The 23,405-nt window shown below is 34.6% G+C and overlaps 1 protein-coding gene across 1 annotated transcript in view; it reads left to right on the forward strand.

Moving 5' to 3' along the window:
- The window catches only part of LOC149068889 (dynein axonemal heavy chain 3-like), a 130,300-nt gene that overhangs the window by 53,268 nt on the left and 53,627 nt on the right, over positions 1-23,405 (forward strand). Inside the window, exons 37-45 of the mRNA XM_089250328.1 lie at positions 1,515-1,799; positions 2,836-2,993; positions 3,628-3,708; positions 6,492-6,675; positions 7,952-8,137; positions 16,500-16,726; positions 16,823-16,933; positions 17,268-17,360; positions 22,526-22,653. Coding sequence (XP_089106454.1) covers positions 1,515-1,799; positions 2,836-2,993; positions 3,628-3,708; positions 6,492-6,675; positions 7,952-8,137; positions 16,500-16,726; positions 16,823-16,933; positions 17,268-17,360; positions 22,526-22,653 — 1,453 coding nt within the window. The remainder of the gene's footprint in view (positions 1-1,514; positions 1,800-2,835; positions 2,994-3,627; positions 3,709-6,491; positions 6,676-7,951; positions 8,138-16,499; positions 16,727-16,822; positions 16,934-17,267; positions 17,361-22,525; positions 22,654-23,405) is intronic.

The raw sequence follows: 23,405 nt of genomic DNA on the forward strand, positions 1-23,405 counted from the left end.
CGCCATCTATACAGATAAGAACGCACTACACTCTTTTGTATTATGCAAGGGCAGTTTGTAATTTCTTCTGTATTACCCAAATTTCTTTTAATAAAGTCATTATTAAAACTTTCAGCCATATCTTTAGGATCTTGAAAATCTGGTAGGGTGTTTTCTTTCACATTTTTATTCAAATATGTTCTCATCGATGCATTTCCAATTGTAGTCTTTTGTTTTTTTCACATGTATTAAATATCTCTTTAATATATTTTTTGCCTTGGGTTAGTGGATGGGTGCTTCTTATGTCTTCTATGTCTTTTTTTTTGTTTATTTTTTCTATAATTTCTTTACTATCTATGTTTTTGCACATTTTTTTTGATTTTTTCTAACCTTCTTGGTCCAAAGACCTGCATTTAGTTTCAAAACATCCATGAGATGCTTATATTTATTCTGGATATATTCCAAGATTTATGTGAGAAATAAAATTTTCAAATTTTTTATAATTTATTATCGTTATTTGCTAATTTAACTCATTTTTTTTCTCTCATTTCCCTGTCCAAAAAGTTTATATATCCTATTATTGGGTAGTGGTCAGCTATATGTGTTTAATGTACCTTAAGTGATCCCTTGAGTAGAATACTGTATTTATATACATGGTTTTTTTTTCTTTTTTTCTTAATAAACTATTTTATTGTATTTCCACAAAAAAAAAATTGCTGAATTAAATTTTGTTTCGTTCTACAAAAGACATGATCAAGACACGTTTTAGTTTCAGTAGTCTCTCTCATTATGTTTTCACGTAAGCTTATAAAACCATTTATATTGACATTATGTCCAGTTATTGTGATGTTTCCCTATAGTTGTAGTGTTTGGTTTAGTATGCACCAAAATAGAACTGGGGCCACTCCAGAAAAGCACCAAACACTACTACTCTACTACTCCCTATTTTGCAACAGAAATTTATATTGATATCTCCAACTATTAAACTATTATTTTTTGAATTTTTCATATAAATTTCTAGTTCTGTATTGAATTGAGAAACTGTGTATGAGTGAGAGTGATAAAGTTGCAATATTTCTGTCATAATCAGGGAGACATACATAAATCCTCTGCTGCTACAAATTTGATTTTTTTTCCTGTATTGTTTTGATGTTTTTGTAAACATATATGATTACCCTTCCTGATCTGTTATATATGTGTGTTGTGTTATAAAAAAGACAGATGTTTGAGAAAGTCATACCCCTATACAGTTAAATCAGTCCTGAATTGAAAAATAATTACCTTTAATTATCTTTAGAGCTTGATTTAAGTTGCTCAACAAGAATCTGAATATCATGATTTGTGCTTATAATAATTAAAAAAAATTTTTTTTGGAGGGAGGGGACTAAGGAGCTACAGTACAGCAAAACTTCTTTTATAGAAACAGTAATCTATCTAGAAAGACGCATGAAATAATTGCGGAATTTATGAAAAAATTTTGATATTCGTTCCTTACAAAAACTTGCATTGTAAAATTTTCATAATTATTTTTATAGGTTAATCGCAGTGTGCAAGCAATCTTCATATTTTCTGTGGTATGGACTTTAGCTGCAACTATGACAAACCAGAGCAGAATATTGTTCAACGAGTTCTATAGGGAACTTTTACTAGGAACTGATGAAGAAATTCAAAAACCAAAATCATTCAAGCTCACCAAGACACAAATGTTTCCGGAGAAAGGCTTGGTTCACGACTATATGTATGATATTCATAACAGTGTATGGATTGGATGGTTAGACACCCTTAGTCGAGAAATGCTTGTTCTTCCAGCTGATGCAAGGGTACAACGCAACCTTTATTGTATTGTGTAGTTAAAAAATAGTAGGTCAAAGTAGCATACACCAAACCAAACATTTATTGTCATAGTTTACCAATCGAGAATTAAATACATTACAAAACATTTACTCTTGGGAAGTGGCACCTCCACAAACCTAAAAGCATAATTCTGGTAGTGATTTTATGATCACGTATGTTCTAAGGGAAGAAAATGCCAGTCCTCTTTAACTTAATGAAAGAACTTTTTTCCTGGACTGCAAGGGAACGGTGGTTTGATTTACAGGCATGTGAATTTTCTTTTTGAAATTCATCTTCATCTCTGCTTCATATCTAGTCTTTCATACTTAGTATGAACAGTGGTGAGTGACATTGTCCCTCTCAATGAATTTTTTTTAATGTAAAAAAACATTACACAAAAACTGCAACAATAACAAAAAGGAATACAAAGAATACAAGGAAATGAAATTCACATAATACAAGTATATGGTCCCAAGAGACTTGAAGTCCTTTTATGCTTGAAGAAGATAATCATGTATGCAAATTTCTTCTGAGGAAGAAGAAGGACCCTTATGCCAGTTTTTCGTTACCCTGAATGCACTGTGTTAAGTACACAATATGCCTGATCTCTTTGAGAGAGTTAGTCAATCCCTCCATCGTTGCTGTTTGACATGCATTCCAGTTGGCAGTGGCTTTTTTGAACCCTTCTTGTAATTTTTGATTATTAAATTTTATTTTGAAAGTTCCAAGTCATTCTTTTGTTCTCTTCTCATCGATTTCACCATATAAGTATGCTACAGTATCTTTACATTTTGTTTCAGACCTGGTAAACAATGACGATAAATTTTTGATTAAGTATGTCATACCATAGTGTAAAGTTTGGTCCATCTTTTTTGAATCACCCAGTTTTGGAGTGGTTTAAATTTATTTTACAAAATTTGAAGTCAACAGAATTTATTTGTTAATTATTTGTTTATTTCATCAACTGAAATAGAACAGCGCCAATCTAGTTCAAAACACGCTCATCTCTTAATTTTTTTCCAGGCTAATGAACTAATTATTCCTACTGATGAGACAGTGAGACAGCAGTTCATGTTGAGAACATACATTTCTCATGAAGTTCCATTGTTGTTTGTTGGACCAACTGGAACTGGAAAGTCAGCATTAACAAATAATTTTCTCATGCATTTGCCTAAAGAAAAGTGAGCATTCAGTTTTTTCTAAGTAAAGTTGTGCTTTTTTAAACAAGAGAAACAAATAGGGGTAGTCATGATGTTTTTGAATAAACTAACATAATAGACACTTACTCATTGAGAAATTATGAAAAAATAATTAGAAACACTGATTTAGAATTAATTTTTAAAAAATTGACTATAATATATTTAATACCGTATTTGTAGTGTATTGATGAATTTGATTGATGGTGTTTTTCCAGCACAAAAGCATGTTTCATAACAAAACTAGACATAATTTATAATTGGTGGAGTTTGAAGGAGTTGGAATCATATTGGCGTTAAGAGAATGTGCTGAAAAATTTAAACATAATATTGATGCACATTTTGAGTGAAAGTTAAAAATGTATTCATGAACTTAAATCATTAATGGTTAAAAATATTTTTTCAAAACAAAAAGTACTGTAAACATCGTGATAATGTTCTTTGTGCTTATAATCTTTCTTGTGCTGTCAGTTTTATGATTTATATTTTTCAATATAATTTTTTAATATTTAATGTGCAATTAATTTTTTTTAAATTCACATAAATACAGCCATTTATATAATTCCTATAGTGTATTTTCATTATTCTTGTATTAATTTCCATTGTATGACATCTATAGATACATACCGAATTGTGTGAATTTCTCAGCCAGAACCGCTGCTGGTCAAACGCAAGACATAATAATGTCCAAGTTAGACAGGTAGAAAAAATTTTCACATTAATTTCAATGAATTCAATGATGTTTTTTGTGGGTGTGAGGATTATAAGTACATCTTGATTTCAAAAAAAATTAATCTATTTATTCATTTAATTAAATACAAATACAAAAGATATTCTGGGGCTAACCTGGCTTGTGAGCCCAGTAAAAACAGTAATTATATGAAAGTACAAATAAATTTGACTGAGAAACTCTATTTTTATATTATACTCCAAAGCAGTGTTTCTTAAAGTAGACAATATCTCCCCCTCTTTGGGGGTGATGGAAAGTTCCGGGGGGGGGGGACTGTGGCGACAGCGTCCACCACTGGATGGCGCTGTCTGCATAATAGGGAAAAGAGCGCGCCTGCGCGATGGTGGAACTGAAAGTTTCTCCGTGAGTTCAGCGATCGCACGAGCGGTCGACACTTCTGATGACACAGTTGTGCTTTCGGCATTGGTTGGAGTCACTGCAAAGATTTGGTCGGCTTGTTTCACCAAGGCATCAAGAGGCTGTTCCGAAATGGACAAGATACTCTGCACGTGAGGCGGGAGTAGGTTTAGGAACAGTGATTTCAGGAAATGGGGGCAATAGAAGCTACAGGTATGATATAGGATCCTATGGATTTGCTTGAGTTGGGGGCGATAGAACAAAAAGTTTTTGGGAAACTATTCTCTAAAGCAGTGATTCACAACGTGGGCGTTAACGCCCCCTTGGGGGCGATAAAATATTCCAGGGGGGCAGTAGAAGCTACGGGTATAACATAGGATCCTATGGGTTAGATTGCATTGGAGGGCGATGGGAGAAAAAAATTTATGAATAAGGGGGTGATGCGACAAAAAAGGTTGGGAAACTATGCTCTGAAGTAATATAAAGCAGTTCCATGTTAATTACTTTAACATGATTAATTTTATTTTAGAATATGCAATTTATTATTCTTTAAGGAAATCAATTCTGTATCCACCACACTGTTTCTTCATACACTATGAGTAAAACCCAGAATTTTTATTTCTATATTGATTATTCTAAAGCTACACTTCTGCTCAAAAGTTAACACAAGCAAGAATTCTCTTAAAAACTAATTTTTTTTGGCATTTACACAGGTCATAGGATGAAAAAAAAAGAACAATCAGATAAAATTGCAAAGAAAAATGGGAATTCAAAACTCAAAAAACAGCCGTTAAAAAAAATAACCATATATTAAACCACAAAAAGTTCAAAGGAGGAGACCACTGAAGATGGTGTGTGACTGCCTCTGCTGGACCGGTTCACCAACATCAATCTATTCCAGTAATAAGATTATTATTGGCGGTTTGGGATATCAGAAAGGACCCATTCACATAAAAGACATATTTGCAGCTCACTTTTAGTGAGCTGCAAATATGTCTTTTATGTGAATGGGCTACACTCTATTGAGTTCTGCTACTCAATGAGCTACACTCTATTGAGTTCAAGTTAAAAGAAATGGATGGCCATTCCATTGAGTCAGTGTTAAAACTGAACATAATGTTTGACAACATGAACTCTGTTAACTGTTGCATTATCATTCATAAACATGGCATCAGGTCCTGTGACTCAAAGAAATGTTGCAAATGTATGGTCTAAGGAAGTCACCTCAATGGTGCACTACCATCTCTAAACCTCAAGTGAAAACATGAAGTTTCTGCGGTTACCAATAGGAATTTCTGTCCGGACCATCACACTACCAGCACTGTAGTGTACCTTTTGTGCATGCCATGGATCTGATATTCATTTCTCTTTCTTAATGCAGGGGTACAACAAAAACAGTGACATGACCACAGAAAGAAATTGCTACTGCAGGGAGTTCCACACCGAGGCGTTAGTGCACCAACCTCTCAATGTGTATTAACGTAGGCAATAAATTGCATAGATCACTGTCTAATTAGCCCTCATGTGCTGAAAATGACTGTGGTGTGACAGAAATGATCAATGATATTGGTTTCTAGGTATTTTCTGCATTTGCATCCACTGGCAGTAGCTGTGCAGACCACACCAAGTATGATCTACTTAAAGCACATGCCTTATTGTTGTGGGGGTTCAAAGAAGGTGATCTCAAAACCAATTCAACCTTTCACTATGGTGTAAGGATGTCAATGAAATGCCAACCGCTGGTTGTCTCACATACTGTTGACCATCATACAGCCATCGAGAAACTTTAATGTGATACCGCTGTTTATGCGGAATAATAAAACTTTCCTTTCATTTTGATTGTGATTCATTTACTATTGACTAATAATGTAATGGTTGCCTTTAGGGCTCACGCTACCTCAGATTGTTGTGCTCGCTCCAAAATTCCTATCGCTTCCCTAGCGGTTAGCTTTAGGCCTCACTCTACCTCAGATTGTTAGTGCTTGCTCCAAGATTTTTATCTCACATAAATTACTTTCAAATCGCATGTAATAAATATACTTAAATGATCTTGTGTATTAAGATTTGGTCATCCGACTTTTCCTTTACAACAAAGTAGTGAGAAAATACAGGACCTGTTCAAATGATGCCATTTATGTATCAAATTTATTAGCACATTTTGCTGAAAATTTTGCTTTGCAAATTTTTCTCTGTGTAAACGTTTCCTCTCATGTTTGCCCACAATGTATGCATACATGCTGGCTTTTCGTTTTTACTGTTCCCCACTCTGTTATGAATTTTCAGTTTGTTGCTTAACTTTTGAGGTGCAGTGTAGTGTTGTGGTGAACCTTAAATTTTTTTTCAAACAATATGTTCTAAAACAAAAAACCTAACTATTTTTCAATTCTATAATTTAGGAGAAGAAAAGGAGTTTATGGACCTACCATGGGCAAAAAGTGTGTTGTCTTTGTTGATGATCTCAATATGCCGGCTAAAGAAATATATGGTGCACAACCTCCTATTGAGTTATTAAGGCAGTGGATTGATCATGGGCATTGGTTTGACAAAAAAGACACCTCTATTCTAGAGATTGTTGATGTGGTAATGAGTTTGGATTGTATTTATCCATAAGCTTAAGGTTTTCTGAGAAACAGGTTCAACCATAAAATTATTTCTTTATATTAGAGCACCTGACTTTTCTAAGATTGTTTGTTCCAGGAAGTTATTCATATTATAAAAATCTTGTATTCAGAATCAAATTGTGTCAAAATAGAATCAAACTCTGGTTATAAAATAATGGGCATTCTTTACTCCAAAATGTTTGTAACTCTCACAGAAATTCATAGGCGTTGTATAATGTAATGAAGTTTTGCAGAATGAAAGAAATTTTCCTCTTATAGTTTACATAAAATGCAGTCCAACAATTTTTCTGCCATCAACTTGCTTAACCAGTCAAGTGGTTACGACGGTACTGCCATACGTAATGTTGGTGCCTACGACGGCATTTGCCGATGCACAGACATTTTTCTGTCTTTTTCACCAGTCAAGTGGTTAAGATGGCATTTGCCGTCGCTGATATACATAATGGTGTTGCCTACGACGGAATTTGCCGACACACAGACTTTTCTGTCTTTTTTCACAAAGAAGTGATGAAATAATTTGTCATACATGTGCTGCCATCTCTGTACAGCCATCTTTCTACTTTATTATCTCATCACTAGATGGAGTTGACAATTATATTTCAAGGTCTGAGATTATTATTACTATTATCTTTGTCATGCTTTGCAAAGCTGCGTCCCCATCATTTTTGTTTCAATTTCCAACTCCCTTGTGAAGATGCATTTGTTTTATTACTCATATATCTTTTAGCAAAGGTTCAACTACTATGGTTCCACATAAATCCATCAACAGCATTTCTTTTAGTCACAGGACATCATGACCACCCCTCCCCACTTTTGGGGTGTCATATTATGTCTCGACACATTCAAGCTATAAAAAAAATATTTTAATATTTCAAACTTCCAAGAAAAGGGAAAAAGCGCGCGCATCTTCAAAAAAAAGTGGGCACTGCAGGTAACGCTCGGAGAAATTAATTGGACAGTTGACGGGTTAAAGTGCCCATATTAGAATGAGTTTGTTGTAATTTTTTTTTTTGGTATAATTTTGAATACTGACAAAAAGAGAGAAACACTTCAGAGTCAAGGTATCACTATAAATAATCTGTTCAATAGTTTGTTAGGGTAATTTTAATTTTCAAATATTTTAGTGAAATTTTGTACTTTTACACAGAAATGTTTTATATCATTCAGTGCAATACTTTCGTTCTCCAAAAGTTATTGAAATTGCACACATTGATGATTTTCATTATCTTCCATAGCTTTTGGTTTCTGCAATGTGTCCCCCTGGTGGTGGTAGAAATGAAATAACTTCTCGGTTTGTTCGTCATTTGAATGTAATGGGAATAGATGTGTTCGATGACAACACACTTTGCAAAATTTTTTCATCTATTGTTGAGTGGCAATTCACTAAAGGCTATGAAATGTCAGTGCAAAGACTCTCTAGGGTAAGATATGTCACAAATTTTCTATACATGACAAATATGCCTCTATATAATCATGTGAAATCCCTATATAACTGGTTTTAAAAGCCAGAAGAAATAATTTTTATTAAAAGGGATTTATCATTATAGATGGAATATAATTTAATGCTTATGTATATATACACAGGGTGTTCTGTTAATGGACAGACAAACTCAGAGGGTTGTTAGTAGACATGAAGAAGAACAAAAATTACAATGGAACATAGTGTCAGAAACCACATTGAGAGGATGAAAGTCATGAAAAATGCATGCAGGTTTCGATCCATTAGAATGTGTGGTGACATCAAGCATCCAGCCCACAAACTGTTCACGACGGGGATAGTCATCTCGGTTAAGAGTTTCACCTTCTGGATGCGGAGGGGGTAAATCTTTTCACTATGCAAAACATTCCAGACTGCAGTGTGATGAAAAAAGAGTTCAGCTGCAACCACTTGTACTTGTCGAAGGGAATCGGCAAACCGTTGCATCATGGTTTCTTCCATTTGAGGAGTGTGTACATTGCACGGTCTCCATGTATCCCTGCATCGCACCATGCTAGTTGGAAGGTCCCTATCTTTCGTAGTAGTTGATCAATCGTGGTGGAGGTAGCAGGGTGCGGACAATGCCTCATCAGATAGTGCTGTTGGTACATCCACTGTGCTAAGCTCCCATTGCCATCTGCACAGTTGTAAATCAGATGCATATCAGCATGTAGTGTAGTGCATATAGCTTAGTATAGTCAGCCATTACGACATTCATTGAAACAGACTCACTGCTACACATGCTTACTACGGCAATAGCACTAATTTATGTCGTCTGCAGCACATGATCCCCTACCCCCATTGCATGCATTTCAAGACGCTGCTCATGTCAGATATGGTGAACGAACGCATTCAGCGATTAACTGACATCAACCTTTTGTCTCCTCTGGACTCAGAGCCTGCATGCCTTTTTTGCAATTTCCACCCTCTCAACGGGGTTTGTGACACCATATTTCATTTCAATTTTTGTTCCTCTTGATACCTACTAACAACCCTCTGAGTTTGTCAGTCCATTAACAGTAGACCCTGTACATCGACGCCATAGGAAATTTCCTGAATGAAAGAGTTTAGCATGATATGCAGTGTTATCATTACTATCATGATAACCTTGCATATCTGCAGTTGTAGATATTGTTGTAAGAGAATATCAGTATATAATTAAATGTATATATATAAAATATAATTTTTGATATTTATGCACATTGCTTATTATGTTTACTGTATGTGTTACAGCCAAAAGAAGTCTAGTCTTTCTGTACATCAGCCAGTTTGTGAAATGACCAGGAACTGGTCAGTCACTTTACAAACTACCTAAACTTTGTACATTGGCCATAACATATATATATAAACAATTCTTTTTAAATATAAATTCACATTTTTCTAGTAATTTTGAGGTAATACATGAATTGGAAAGTGAATTCTATTCTTTTTATTATTCGAGTTAACATGTTCCATTGAATTCCTTATGTTATATTCAATTTGGTTTTCTTTGATTGAAAAAAATGTTTTGTAGATCACTTTTTTGTCTGCTTGGGATATTTTTTATTACCCTTCTTTATCAATGAACCTGCCATAACCAGAGCATTCCAAAATAGATTTTTGCATATACATAACTGGAGCTGAAGGTATTTGCAAGCTGAGACAGGAGTAACTAAACATAGTACTGCAAAACTGTCATATCTTCCCTCATGCTAAAAGCACTAATGTGTAATGTACTTGGAAAAAAATGAATGTGGGAATAGGCCTTTGAATGTTTACTGTATCCATGTTAGTCTGTAAGTCTGTAAAAAGTACTTTCTGAAATATTTTGCAACATGTTTCAATAGAGATAAACATTCAAGTTTCTAACAAAACTTAGATAGCAACATAAGGTATCCAACCAGCTGATAAAAAAAATGTGGAAATTTACACATTCCTGCTTCTAGCATGAGGGAGATGATATTAAATATTTACAGAATGATTTCATCTTATAAATTTACCTGCAGTGAAATTTTTTGTCAAAAAGCTTTAGGCTATGGTTAATTGATAATGATGATGACCCTACCAGACTAGAAGATAGTGATATATAGTTAAGTTTTTGCCCCTTAAATGTTACCAATTCTATATGCTTGAAATTAAAACGGCTAACAATTGGATTATGAAACATTATTACACATGCTTCTAAGTATGTTTCAGTCAGTATGGTTTATAAATATGGTGGACACTCATTTTTATGGGCTCAAACCGCCTTGAAAATAAATAGGAAAGACATTTGAAGAAATATCACGTTGTTTGGGACCAGAGGACTAGTTCATAAAAATATGTTGATTTGAATATTGAAGATGCTTTTTTAAATATATTAAATAATTTTTATTTTTTGTAAAAAAATATAAATTTTCGCTCTCTTAAAGTTTAGACATACAGAGTTGCCAACTGCTACGGATTACGTAGTTTCTATAGCCGCAATAAACTACGGAGCTACAGGAGACGCTCTCAATACTACGGAAATTGGATCTTTGAGTTTCTTGGGGTGTTTTACTAAACTTTATTATTTCTATAAAATTGCATCAATCTTTACCGTAACGATAAATTTGTATCGAAGCTGATCTATTTTGTCTGTGTGCTGGAGTGTCAACAGAGAGGAAAGTGTTCTAAAACTTTTTGTCCGTTGCATTAATACAGACGATTCCAGGAAAAAAATTCCCTTCCAGAACATTTTTAGAAGACAGTGAACATACCATCAAAAGAAGTGTTAGGGTAGACGTGCGAATATTGCAAAACGGGCGACAAGGAAATAAAACTTCGACTTTTGTTTGACTTTTAGTGTGTTTACGAAAAGAATCAGCAAGTGTTGACACATGACACATCCAATTTTTCAAAGAAAAGGGTTAAGAAAAAAAATTTCTATCCAGACGAACACTGTCATGCATGCTACCAAGAGCACCTCCATCTATAGTTCTTCTACTTATCTGCCAAGCATTTTTTTCCCTGGACTTTTCCCATCAAAATATTTGGTGGAAACACCGGAACATCAATTGACTGAGTATCACTGTGTAACCATATACATATCAGGCACAGAAAACTAAACCAATACTTTTATACAACAAAGACTAGTAATTTATACAAGATATACAGAAGACTGGATGTTGTGAAGATATTTATTATTTTAGATGTTAATTTTTTAAGGAAGGAAAAAACTCATCTCTGCCTCTACCGGGAGATGAGTTTTTTCCTTCCTTAAAAAATTAACATCTAAAATAATAAATATCTTCACAACATCCAGTCTTCTGTATATCTTGTGTTAACCAGTGGAGAGCGACATTCATGTCATAGTAATTTATATTTATCTTGAACTATGACATTACGAATCAAAGAAATACAAACAAAAATAAAATAACAGACAGATCAACCCGACATTTAGGACTGTCCTCAATTGTATCACATTATTCTGCTGCACATAATCATCTCTAGATCACCGATGACACTTCTTCCTGAAATGCTCAAGACAACACACATTAACATTGCAGAAAAAGTTGACATTATATCACATTAGAATATTGCATATGATTGGAAATGAGAATATGGATATGTATCGCTGTCAACATGGACAACCTGAATGTCCTGCTTATTGTCAATTTTCTGAATACAAAAACTTACTGGTGAGAATCTTTCTAACACTTTGTATGGTCCTGTATTCTTCTTGAAGAATTTCTTTGACAGATGAAGAGGCACTTTAGGAGTGAAGAGGTATACAAGATCTCCAACTTGTGTATGTTTTTGTCAACTGCCTTAACCGAACAGTTCGATTCCTGGACTTCAGCTGCGTTACGAGGATTCTCTTGAACTACCTGGAATGACTTGGAAAAGGTATCTTGAAGATGCTGTGCATACAAAGTGTGAGTGTACGAAGGAACTGGATCATTGTAGAGTAGATTAGTTGGTATTCAGAGTTCATGACTGAATAAAAGAAAGGCTGGCGAAAAACCAGTCAAAGTGTGTGGTGAAGACCTATGTGCCGTAAGAGCCCATGGAAGATGAATATCCCAATTTTTATGTGTGTCATTTATCAGATGAGAAAGAGACTTGACCAGAGTTCCATTCAAATGTTTGAGAACACCATCAGCCTGTGGATGATAGGCATGGGTTGTGATTTTCTTAATTCCAAGGGTAGTGTAGACGTCTGTCATTACCTTAAACAGGACATCATGGTCAGTGATGATTTCTTCTGGAATTCCATGATTAGCAATATACTTAATCAGAAGTTGTGCGATGACTTCTGACCGTATGTTGGTGACAGTAAAAGCTTCTGGCCAACGAGGGAAGTAGTCTGAAGAGACACCAATGTAGTTATTTCCAGCAGATGTTTGTGGTAATGGACCAACACAATCCATCGCTATTCTCTGATTTAGACGAGAAGTGACTGGGGCTCTCAGCATTTGAGATTTATCTTGTGCACATAATTGTTGACAAGAAGAGATGTAATTTTTCAGTAACGAGTACATACGAGGAAACCAGTACGATTGTTTCAGTCTGGCGAGAGTTTTGGCAAAACCTTGATGAGCTGAAGAAGGTATATCAAGGGACAACCGGAACACTTCTGTGATTAGAGTATCTGGTACTACTAGTTCAAGTCTGTCAGGAACATCAACAGAATGTACGTGAAGTTCGACGGGCAGTGATGGTATAACCCCGTCAAGTAAAATTTCCCTTTTGACTAAATTTTTCCTGCACATTCCGAAATTTGTGCAGCCATCTATCTGTGGAAATATGTAGTCAATTATTTTACACTAGAAAAGCATTGTTTTGCATTTATATATTTTTTCAACAAAAATTCTTTGGTTTGATGATCTCTCAAACTTTCCCACAAATGCCAAGAAATTTCCCACAATGGGGCTGAACCTATGAAAGCGCATCCGATGATTAGAAGCGAAAATTACGTCACCCCAACTTTGGACCAACCAAGGCAGAGAGGACTCCACAGGATCTAACTCCGCCCAAGACAATGGTGTCTTGACTGAGAGACCAGCTAATGGTTTTGCATAAAATTAAAAAAAATCAAAATCTTGGTTTAATCATCAAGTTTGCATTATATTTCTTCAATATTTACACCATTACTTGGGAAATTACATAGGCTTGTCAACGATACCCAACATCACATATAACTATTCATGATACGCCTGGAAATTTGACAACTATACAAATAAAAATTCTAAATAAATTCAATTTAACACAATTTACGACACAAAAACCAATTTTAACTACTTTACATTAATTCGACGCTTTCCAATCCTCACAGTCATTGGCGTAAGCAAAGGGGGGGGGGGGGTTTCTAACCCCTGAGATTATAGTGTTATTTTTTAGGAAAAAATATAACCCCCCTCCCCCCCAGAAGAAGAAAAAAAATGAAAAACTCCCCTCCTTCAGAAATTTCTGCACATGCCTATGCTTACAGTGTTTGTCAGGTACCATTTAACATTTCGCTTAGCCTTAAATAGTGGTGTGGAAGGGAACACAACAGAAATAAAATATTCTCAATTTCACAATTTCTATATTTTTTTCTCAAAAATTAATCAAATCGTGAATATTTCGTCGAATTCTCGATCAAAATATCGACTTAGAATTATTTCCCGATGATAAAAATCGGTTTCTCTACAAAAAAAACAACGATATTTTATGTGTAATGGGACGCCGATGGCTATACTTCCGAGCAGAAGTATGCGTGTGTCGTCACTGTCATGGCTTCCCTCTTTCTTCCTCGTGGGTATTTTTTTTCAATGGCTTTGACCCCACACAAAGGAAAAACCTTAACTGGTTAAAGAGTAACTCTTTAGCCAGCTATGGGAAAAATCTTATTTTAAGAAAATTCGGATTTTCTCACTCAAACTTGGTACGAATTAAAATTTTGCATGAGTGATCAGAAAAAAATCAAGGATTATTTTGGTGAGAACGAGAGATTTCTCTGACATCAGAATCATATCCATTTTTCATGATTTCAACAAAAATATACAGCGTGATCCAATAAATGCATACAGTGTGATCCAATAAAAACATACAGTGTGATAAAGAATTCGGTCTAGCCTACCATAACCAAATAAAAAGAGCAAAACAAATCGATTATTTGTGGCTCAAAAACACATAGATGTATAGACAAAAGTATATTCTGGAAATAACTATTCAGATTCTGTGAAAAATCTCTTGTCAATAGAGAGAAAAGTGTCCCACGACTTTTCCTCCATGACAGAAGGCAATCTGTAAAGCCGCATCTAACCCGCCATTTTACCAATACCTTCTATGGTAGAAAGCCTCCATGTGAAGCTTCAGTGACGTCACTGAAGTCACCCATTTCACCTAAGACGCCTTCATATACATATCGTATGTAAAGGGGTTCTAATTTCACCTGTAGTTATTGCATATACTGAAAAAAAGGTAAAGATTTCGCATACGTCTGCCTGCTTTATCCAATGGCTGCGGGTGAAATGGTTGACTTCAGTGACGTCAAAGCTTTGTGCGAAGGCTTCCTGCTACAGAAAGTATTTACTCGAAGCCCAAACGTGCAAAAACCTGTTTTCCGTCCAAAATTCCCCCACGCTGTGGGATAAAAACAGGCTTTTGAATGGTTCAGCGCACCGTGTCCGGACCTGGCTTCATTTGCATAATGCATGGTCGAGCTTGCGGAACTAGTGTCGGAACAAAGCCGCTTGAAAGGTGCACTCTTAATGCAGCTTTGGTGTCGGAAAGAATGTTTTGTCGTAGGTGCCGTAGGAGCTCCGATACAAAGAAAACGGGGATGGGAGGTCTAGGGTCCTCCTAGACTATTACTAGGTTGCTAGATGTCTGTATATATGACCCACAATCGTGTATGCAGGTTGGGATTAGGGATTGCATTGAATATTCATAAATTATTAAAGGACTCAGCGATCTCGGAACGTTGTTTCGGAGGGGGAGCTCATGTGGCCCGAGCCCTCTAGGTTCCAGTGGCACTGAGGTGCTGTATTTAATGAACTTTGAATTAAAATTTAAAAAAGAATTAAATTATTCAGTGATTGTGTGTGTGTTTTATTGTACTATGATTATGTTGTCCTAGGTGGGTACCCCCCATGGTAAAGCTTGAACATTCATCACGACTGACAAGCTTTAAGCCAATGTTGGAATGTCTGCATAATCATTAGTTTCTAGGAATGGTCATAAAAATATGTAAATTTGCAAATCAGGTAATATACTTTGAGTATCCAAGTTGACCAAGCATCAGTTAGTTAAAAAATTATAAGAATATATTGTCATATCCAAAATTTTTCTTACTTGAAATAATTTTGTATAAGAAAAATTTGATAACAAACGCAAAGGAGGCTATAGCCTATATACTGTTAATAGTGATTATGTATTCAGGGTGCATAGACAAGTCCTTTTATCCTGAAATAACTTGCGAATCATTGATCCAAGAACCATACTTCCAATTGTAAAAAGTATCTAAATAACATGTAAGACCTTGAAGATACGTCATTCATATTGCAAAAGGTTGTATAGTTATTAAAATGAAAACATTGACTTTTTATTTGATCACCCTGTTCTTGAAAACCTGAATGGAAAAGTTGTTGCCCTGTTCCTCCCAACCAAAAAAGTTCCTAAGTGCGATATTCTTTCAGATATTTTAATTCAAAAATTGCTAAAAATAAGAGAAAGAAAATCATATGAAGTGTAGAATGAGCTTGTCTATTAGTTTATGCAGTTCTTTTCTTTATTTTCAGCTGTCTTCGAACCAAGTATTTGAGTGAATATTGCATTTAAAAACATGGATTTTTTGGGGGGGGGGGTCAGAAGAGACGGGGCGGGGGTTACTTTCTAATTGGGGTTTTTTTTTGGACAGAGAGGCCATACATAAAAAGTTAATTTTTTTTATTTTAATAGCTATACAGCACACCCCTTGCAATACAAACGACTTCTCTGAGGTCTACCATTATTTGGATACTTTCTCCAATTGGAAATATGATTCTAGGTTATGAGTTATTCCATGATAAAGGGACTTTCCTATGCATCCTGTGTGTGTATTTGCTCAAGATGGCACCCATAGTACAGCAAAACACAATAGAAAGTTAGTGAGTTTCTTTCATTATATGCCTTTATCATTTTTTTCTTTGTTATTGTATTATTATGAGTATTATTATTGTTATGATTATTATGAGCATTATTATTGTTATGATTATTATTTCTTCAAAGTTCTATGATATCCTCCATGAATTCATCCTTATTTGAGTTATGGGAAACTCTCTTCTGTATATCTTTCAAGTTCCTTTTTTTCTGTAAATATGTTTTGTTTTGAAATATTTTAGGCTGTAGTTCAAGCAACTCGTGATATTTATAATGATGCCATAGCAAATTTCCTTCCAACTCCAACCAAGAGTCATTATGTTTTCAATCTGAGAGACTTCGCTCGTGTGATACACGGCGTCTTACTGGTACCATCATCTCGCTTAACAGATGCTCAAAAATTAACTCGATTGTGGATCCATGAGACTTATAGAGTCTTCTATGATAGATTAGTTGATGATCAAGACAGGTAAATTCACTCAAAAGTGAACAAAACTTTAAATTATGTTGCCTTAAAAATAATTAAATTGGTATTACTATTCATGATTCAATGTTTTACCCATAGAAACATGTTTTTCAAAATGGTGTCTGAAACTACTCAAAAGGAATTCAAAGAACCAGTAAATAAAGTTCTATCCCATCTTTCCACTGGGACTTTAAAAGACGAAGACATCAGGTATATTAATTTCGTTTAAGTGTTGAAATATTATATGTGTTTGTATTTGCGATGACTGGTGAACTTCACATTAAAAATGAATTTAAATCTGTAGCTCCGTCAAACTTTGTAAATGTGAGATGAAAAAAAAAATTTTCTATCATCCAAATTTCCGGTTATCCAATTGAATTTGGGAGAAAAACTCACTTCAACAGGTATTAAGTGACCTCACGTTAACAAAATTTCGCTGTAATGATTGATGCCTCATACTAATAAATGTTATATTCTTCTTCAGATTCAATAGCACTTCAAATTTGCTATTGAAAAAAAATTGTGTATGTTTTTATTTTTGTAGGAATTTGTTTTTTGGTGACTATATGGTACCAGATGGAGATAAAATATACGATGAAGTGACAGACTTGAAAGAACTTACAGATGTTATGGATGGGTGAGGCATAGTTAAGACATCTTATTTTGTGTGTCATCATAGTCTTGTTTCTGCTTTCTTCAGTCAAAGTTTCCCCACACATATTTGCTTCTTGTGTCACAATAGGAAGATGGTATAGAAAGCTGTATTTAAGTTACTTTCTTAGAGTAGCTGGTTGGTAACGTATTTTCCTCTAATTGTTATTTTAATTTTTATTATCTGATTATTTGCATTTTGACATCAAACACCGGCTATATGCTCAAAAGTACCGTGTTCCTCCTTAATACAGCATCAGAGACATGTTTTCACTCATTCACATGATGCTAGAGTCTTATTAATGAGATAATCAGATGACAAAAAATAAAATAATGGTTGGTGACAAATTTCTTATCAACCAGCTATTTTCAGAAAGTAACTTAAATGCAACTTCCTATATTTCCAACATCTTTCTGAATTTTCCCGAAATTCAATTAGAATTTTTATGTAAGTTGCCTTATATACAGTTGAACCCTGTTGTAGTGTCCCTTGTTATAGCACCAACCTCACTTGGTACCAATGCATTATAATGGCAACTATTGTTTAAGCACATACAAAGTCTATGTGGGAATTCCAAGAATTTCCACAGAATTCCAAGAAAATTCCAAGAATTTACACATTTATTCTCCCATCATTTTTTTCCCGAAAGGGTTGAAGATTTATCCTTTTTCATTCCAATGTTATTATCTATCAACATAACAACAGTTTAGAGCAAATGACTTAAAGAATAAAGAACGGTATTAGTCAGGGTTTTTTAAGGATGAGGTGCCAACATGAATAAACTAGGGAGGCTGAAAGGTGCCATTCGTCTGCTATGTAAGGGACTCAAGGTTATATGCAGTAGACCAAAGGGTGTGTTACAATCAAAAATAATCAGGGACTCATCCACCTCACAAAATTTATTGGGGGAAGGGGAGTGTTCAAATAGCCTCAGTCCCCAGATTCTGGGGCCTATGTTTCCTTCTACAGGGGTTCTTTTGAAAGCGCATTTTCAAAGCTAAATGACCACCCTATTCAAGAAAACAGATTCATTGATAAGGGAAAATGTACAATGAGCGTATTGCTCCCATTTGTTTGAGGTTGCCAAGACCTCACTAAGTTTTTCAAAAGAGCATATTTTTACTTTCTGGTCATTCATTTCCTGAGATAAGGGTAGCAATTAAGAAACCAATCTTCAGAAAATTTTTATGGTAAATAAAAGAATTTAAACAAGTCTTGCAAAGTATTTTTCTCAAGAAAAACTAATATGTACTAGAATTTTCTGGATGTTATGCCGAAACTGATATTTAGAAAGAAAAGTGATTTGCCTCCTCTGAAAATCAAACCTGGGTCCCCCTTGCATACCGGGCAAGTGCGCTAACCAATACACCAAAGACACACTTTTCAATTCCTTATAGCACGCGTTAGTAGCATGAAGCGCTGAGTGGAGTCATAACAGCCTTCCTTAACTACAGCAATTTTCGCCCCAGTTGGCATTTTATATGAAGAGATGGTATTTTTTTCGGCCTGAAATATACCAAGAAATTGAATTTTCTGAATGTTATGCCGAAACTGATATTTGGAAAGAAAAGCGCTTCATGCTACTAATGCATGTTATAAGGAATTGAAAAGTGTATCTCTGGTGTATTGGTTAGCGCACTTGCCCAGTATGCAAGGGGACTCAGGTTCGATTCCCGGAGGAGGCAAATCACTTTTCTTCCCAAATATAAGTTTCGGCATAACATCCAGAAAATTCAATTTATCAGTATATTTCAGGCCGAAAAAAATACCATCTCTTTGTACTGGTCTTGGTTTGAATCTCGATTTGGGCATGGATGTCTACTAACACACTAACAAATTCCCTGGACAGATCGTAACGATCTCTTGAGAATACCTGATGATCACGTTATTTGAATACACGTTGCAGCAATAATGCAATTTTTTCCTTTTGTTTATGTTGTTTTTGTATCCATAAAATATTTCACTGATTTTATGCAGAATTAAAATAATTTTGGAGGTAAAATGTATGTATGTTTCCGTTAAGTTTTATATTAAGAAATATTCAATTTATGTGTGTACAATTTTATAAATTTTCTCAACCAACTTAAAATTTAATGCTCATAAAATAGGTTATTTTATTCATGAAGCCAGTAATATAAGCTTGATGGGGCTAGATCTTAAATCCTGCGAACTATGCAGCTGCAGAAGGTAGCAACTAAAGGGCGCAAATCATTTTGGTGGCAACTGAAGGAGAAGGACGATTTTTTATCACCAAAATATTATTCTCTTATGTTTGTGAAAAATGTCCAGAAGCGGCCCTGCACATAAGATAAAGCACTTCATAAGACACTGAACTACAGTAGTTTGTAATAAACATGAATTTATGTAACAGATCTTTTCTGAAATGATATTCCGACCATGATCCAATGTGATGCCAAACTTGTTATAGCACAAAATTATTTGGGACAGATGGTGGCGTTAAATCTGGGTTTGACAGTATTTGGCAAATAAATTGTGAAATAATGAAATTGATATCCTTCGCTTATGTGTACTTATAAATTATTATCGTTAAATGCTCACATCTCATCGAAACTTCTATTTTTCTTTTTTTCATTTCAAATTGCTGTATAATATTTTGTTTATATGTTGTCAAGTTTTCTGTAAGTTTTATGAAATTTCGTTGGAAACTCCAAATGCTATGAGCAAGAAACATGCAAGAAAATTTGACTTTTTAAAAGAAGCATTCATATCTTCTTGAAAATATGCATGCTAATTTTGCAAAACAAACATTGTGCAAATATAGTGATCAAACATTTTTTTTGAAAGTTATAAATCATTTGCTGCTTTTTACTATACACAGGGTTGATTGAGAATTTCTTTATTTACAGTCGGACCCTTGTATTTGCAGTTCTTCTTATATTGGAATTTTTTTTTTACTACACTCAGCAATTGTCATTCACATGTTTTGTTTACAAAATTTGAGTTGTGCATGTTTAGGATGGCTCATTCTTCTAGTGCTATTGATGCTTTGAAAAAACAAAAAAATGTGAACACTTTACGTGAAAAATTGGATATATTGACAAAAACTATGCTTGGCAAAGTAAGTCAACACCTGCTGTGGTCCACCATTAAGGAATCAACGAATCTATGGTGAGATATATCAAGAAAAGGAATTTGAAATTTGATCAGCTGTGGCTGTGGCTGCACTTGTGGCAACGAAAACTCTGCATCGCCTATGGGATCCATGTATTTCTCATATAGAAAATGCTGTTCTTTGTGTAGGCACAAGGTTTATACAAAAAAGGTATTCCAATTGATTGTAATATTATAACGGGAAAGGCGGAAAAATTTTACTCTTCTATAAAGGAAAGGGTTAGTGAAACATCTATTTCATCAGAATTATACAAGTAAAGGTTAGTTTCATAGGTTTAAGAAACAATTTAGATTATGCAATGTATTAGCATTAGCGATCAAGCCTGTGCAGACCAGAAGGCAGCTAGAAAATTTCCAAAAACTTTGTAGACATTTTTTGAAGAGAAGGATTATGCACCTTAGCAGGTGTTTAGCGCTTACGAAACTGCACTAGTTTGGAAGAAAATGCTGTGAAAAACATGTATCACCAAAGAAGAAAAGCAAGCCCCTTGTTTTAAGGCAAGTAAAGATAGTTTTACTATGTTGTTTTGTGCAAATGTGTATGGGTACGTGATAAAACCCGTCATCATTTTCAAATCTGTGAATGTGAATCCATAACATTGAAGAGAAAGGATAAGTCAAAGCTCCCAGAGTGTTTTGGATGAACAATAAAAGGGCTTGGACTATGAAAACACTTTTCCTGAATTTGTTTAAACCGTGTTTCGTTCTGGAAGTCAGGAGGTACTTGAGAGTTAACACATATCATTCAAAGTTCTTTTGATACTGGATAATGCTCCTGGACACCCAGATGTCAACGAGATCAAAGCTGATGGTGCAGAAGTTCTTTATATGCCTCCTACTACAACATCTATCATTCAGCCCCTTGATCAGAGGGTAATGCAAGCATTTAAGGCTCACTATACATTTCACTCAATGAAGATGTTTGTGCCTGCAATAGAAGAAGCTGCAAATGCAAAAAATGTCTTGAAGGTATGGAAGAATTACATTACCACTGACTATCATCACTAGAGCTGTAGCAGCTTTCAAGAGAGAAACAGTCAACTTGGGTTATGTTAACCTTTGGCCATAATGGTCCTCTGGAACACAACCATTTATTTCTACAGAGCCAACTGAAGAGATTATAAAATGCATTGTCACGTTGGTGAAGCAGGTAGGTGGAGAAGGGTTCAATGATATGGATATGGTAAAAGTGGAGCAGATAATTAATAGCCATTCAGAGGCATTGGCCGAGATGAATTAATGCAGCTGACTGGTCCTGAAACTGAAGCGGTTCCAGATGACGAAGATCAAGATAAAGAAGTAGAAGACAAGTTCATCACAAGTAACATAGCGGAAGGGCTTCACAAGTTCAAATCAGCAATACATTATTTTCATGACATGGGTTCCTTTATGGTACGTTCTTCACATGTAAAAACATTGTTAGAGGAAAAGCCTTAACAACATACTTGATGATATGAAGAAAAAGAAATGGCGAACAGAAATCACAATGTTCTTCCAAGAAACATCACCAACAATTTGTGCACCCTCTTTTACATTCCCTTCTACCTCTGCGTCACCCTCCTCTTCCCATGATGTCCAATAAACGAGATATATGAAAAATAAACCCATTGTTTCAGTTATTCATGGATTTCCGTATTCGCGGTCACCCCCAGAACATAACCCCCACAAATACAGGGGGGGGGGTGGCTGACTGTATTTAATTTCTTGTTGGTCTTGTAAATGCACTTGTGATTGAATCTTCAGTGGAAAGTGTAAGTTCAAGCATTATGTTTAAATGCCCAAAAGTACAATTCATCAAGTAGTTTTCTACAAATTAAAAAATGTCTAATTTTCTAAGTGAATACTGACTTATAGCTGTACATTATTTATTTATTTACTGGTAAAGATATTGTATTATAGGATTATCACAAACTTTCAAAGTGAACTGAAATATTTAATTTTTTTGAGTAGCAAAAAATATCAGCTTAGTTTTTTTTTTACATATATTTTTAATACGATTGTCGTGTTCTTTAATTTAGGTACATGGAGGACTACAATCAGATAAGCAAATCTCCAATGCATCTGGTGTTATTCAAATTTGCGATTGAGCATATATCCAGAATCTCTCGTGTTCTAAAACAAGATAATGGGCATGCTTTATTGGTTGGTATGTAGGTGTTTATTATAGCTTTAATCTTCAGATTTTTAGCTTGAATGTAGATACAGTGGATCCCACTTAATTTTTCATCATGGAGGCCATCAAACAGTATAAGCATATTGAGCAGAAAATTTTTAAACATGTAATATTTCTATGTTTGGGGAAACATTGAGTCTATAAATATGACTTCTTAAATGGTAAAAGGTCTTATCTTTAGACTTCTTAAATGAGATCCATCATATATGAGTTTGGAATTCTGAGTTGTTTCTCGCTTTTTCAATTGAATTCAAACTATTTTCAGCATTGTGAAATGCAGTTTTATCAATTTGATGGACCTCATTATTAATACATCAGTCATCATTAATGTAATTGCAATAGAATATTTTTCTTTGAATAAGCCATATTTTTGCATCGCATCACCTAAGCAGTGTACTCTCCCTAACTGTTTCAATGGGCAGACTACTCAGCAAAGATTTCATAATGACAGCTGAAATTATTTTAATAACAAGTTCAAGCTCCCAGTTGTAAAATTCGGAAGAAAATACTGCCTATAAATTCTGGATTTTTTTTTACATTTTAATCTATATTTATGATTCATTTTGTTTTGTTTCATTAACCTGGCAGCATTTCTTATGAAAAGGACTTATTTTCTCAATACACAGGTTTGAATGTCTTCATTCTTTCAGTAGATAAGTTAAAGATCATTATTTTCATAGTGCTGTTTAACAACAACGCTATTAAGATCAGCACCAAAGAATGTA

The sequence above is a fragment of the Pholcus phalangioides genome, unplaced genomic scaffold (assembly GCF_987345545.1).
Source record: "Pholcus phalangioides strain wild (caught in Gottingen) unplaced genomic scaffold, Ppha-v1.0 ptg000024l_1, whole genome shotgun sequence".
In the NCBI taxonomy this organism is placed as follows: domain Eukaryota; kingdom Metazoa; phylum Arthropoda; class Arachnida; order Araneae; family Pholcidae; genus Pholcus; species Pholcus phalangioides.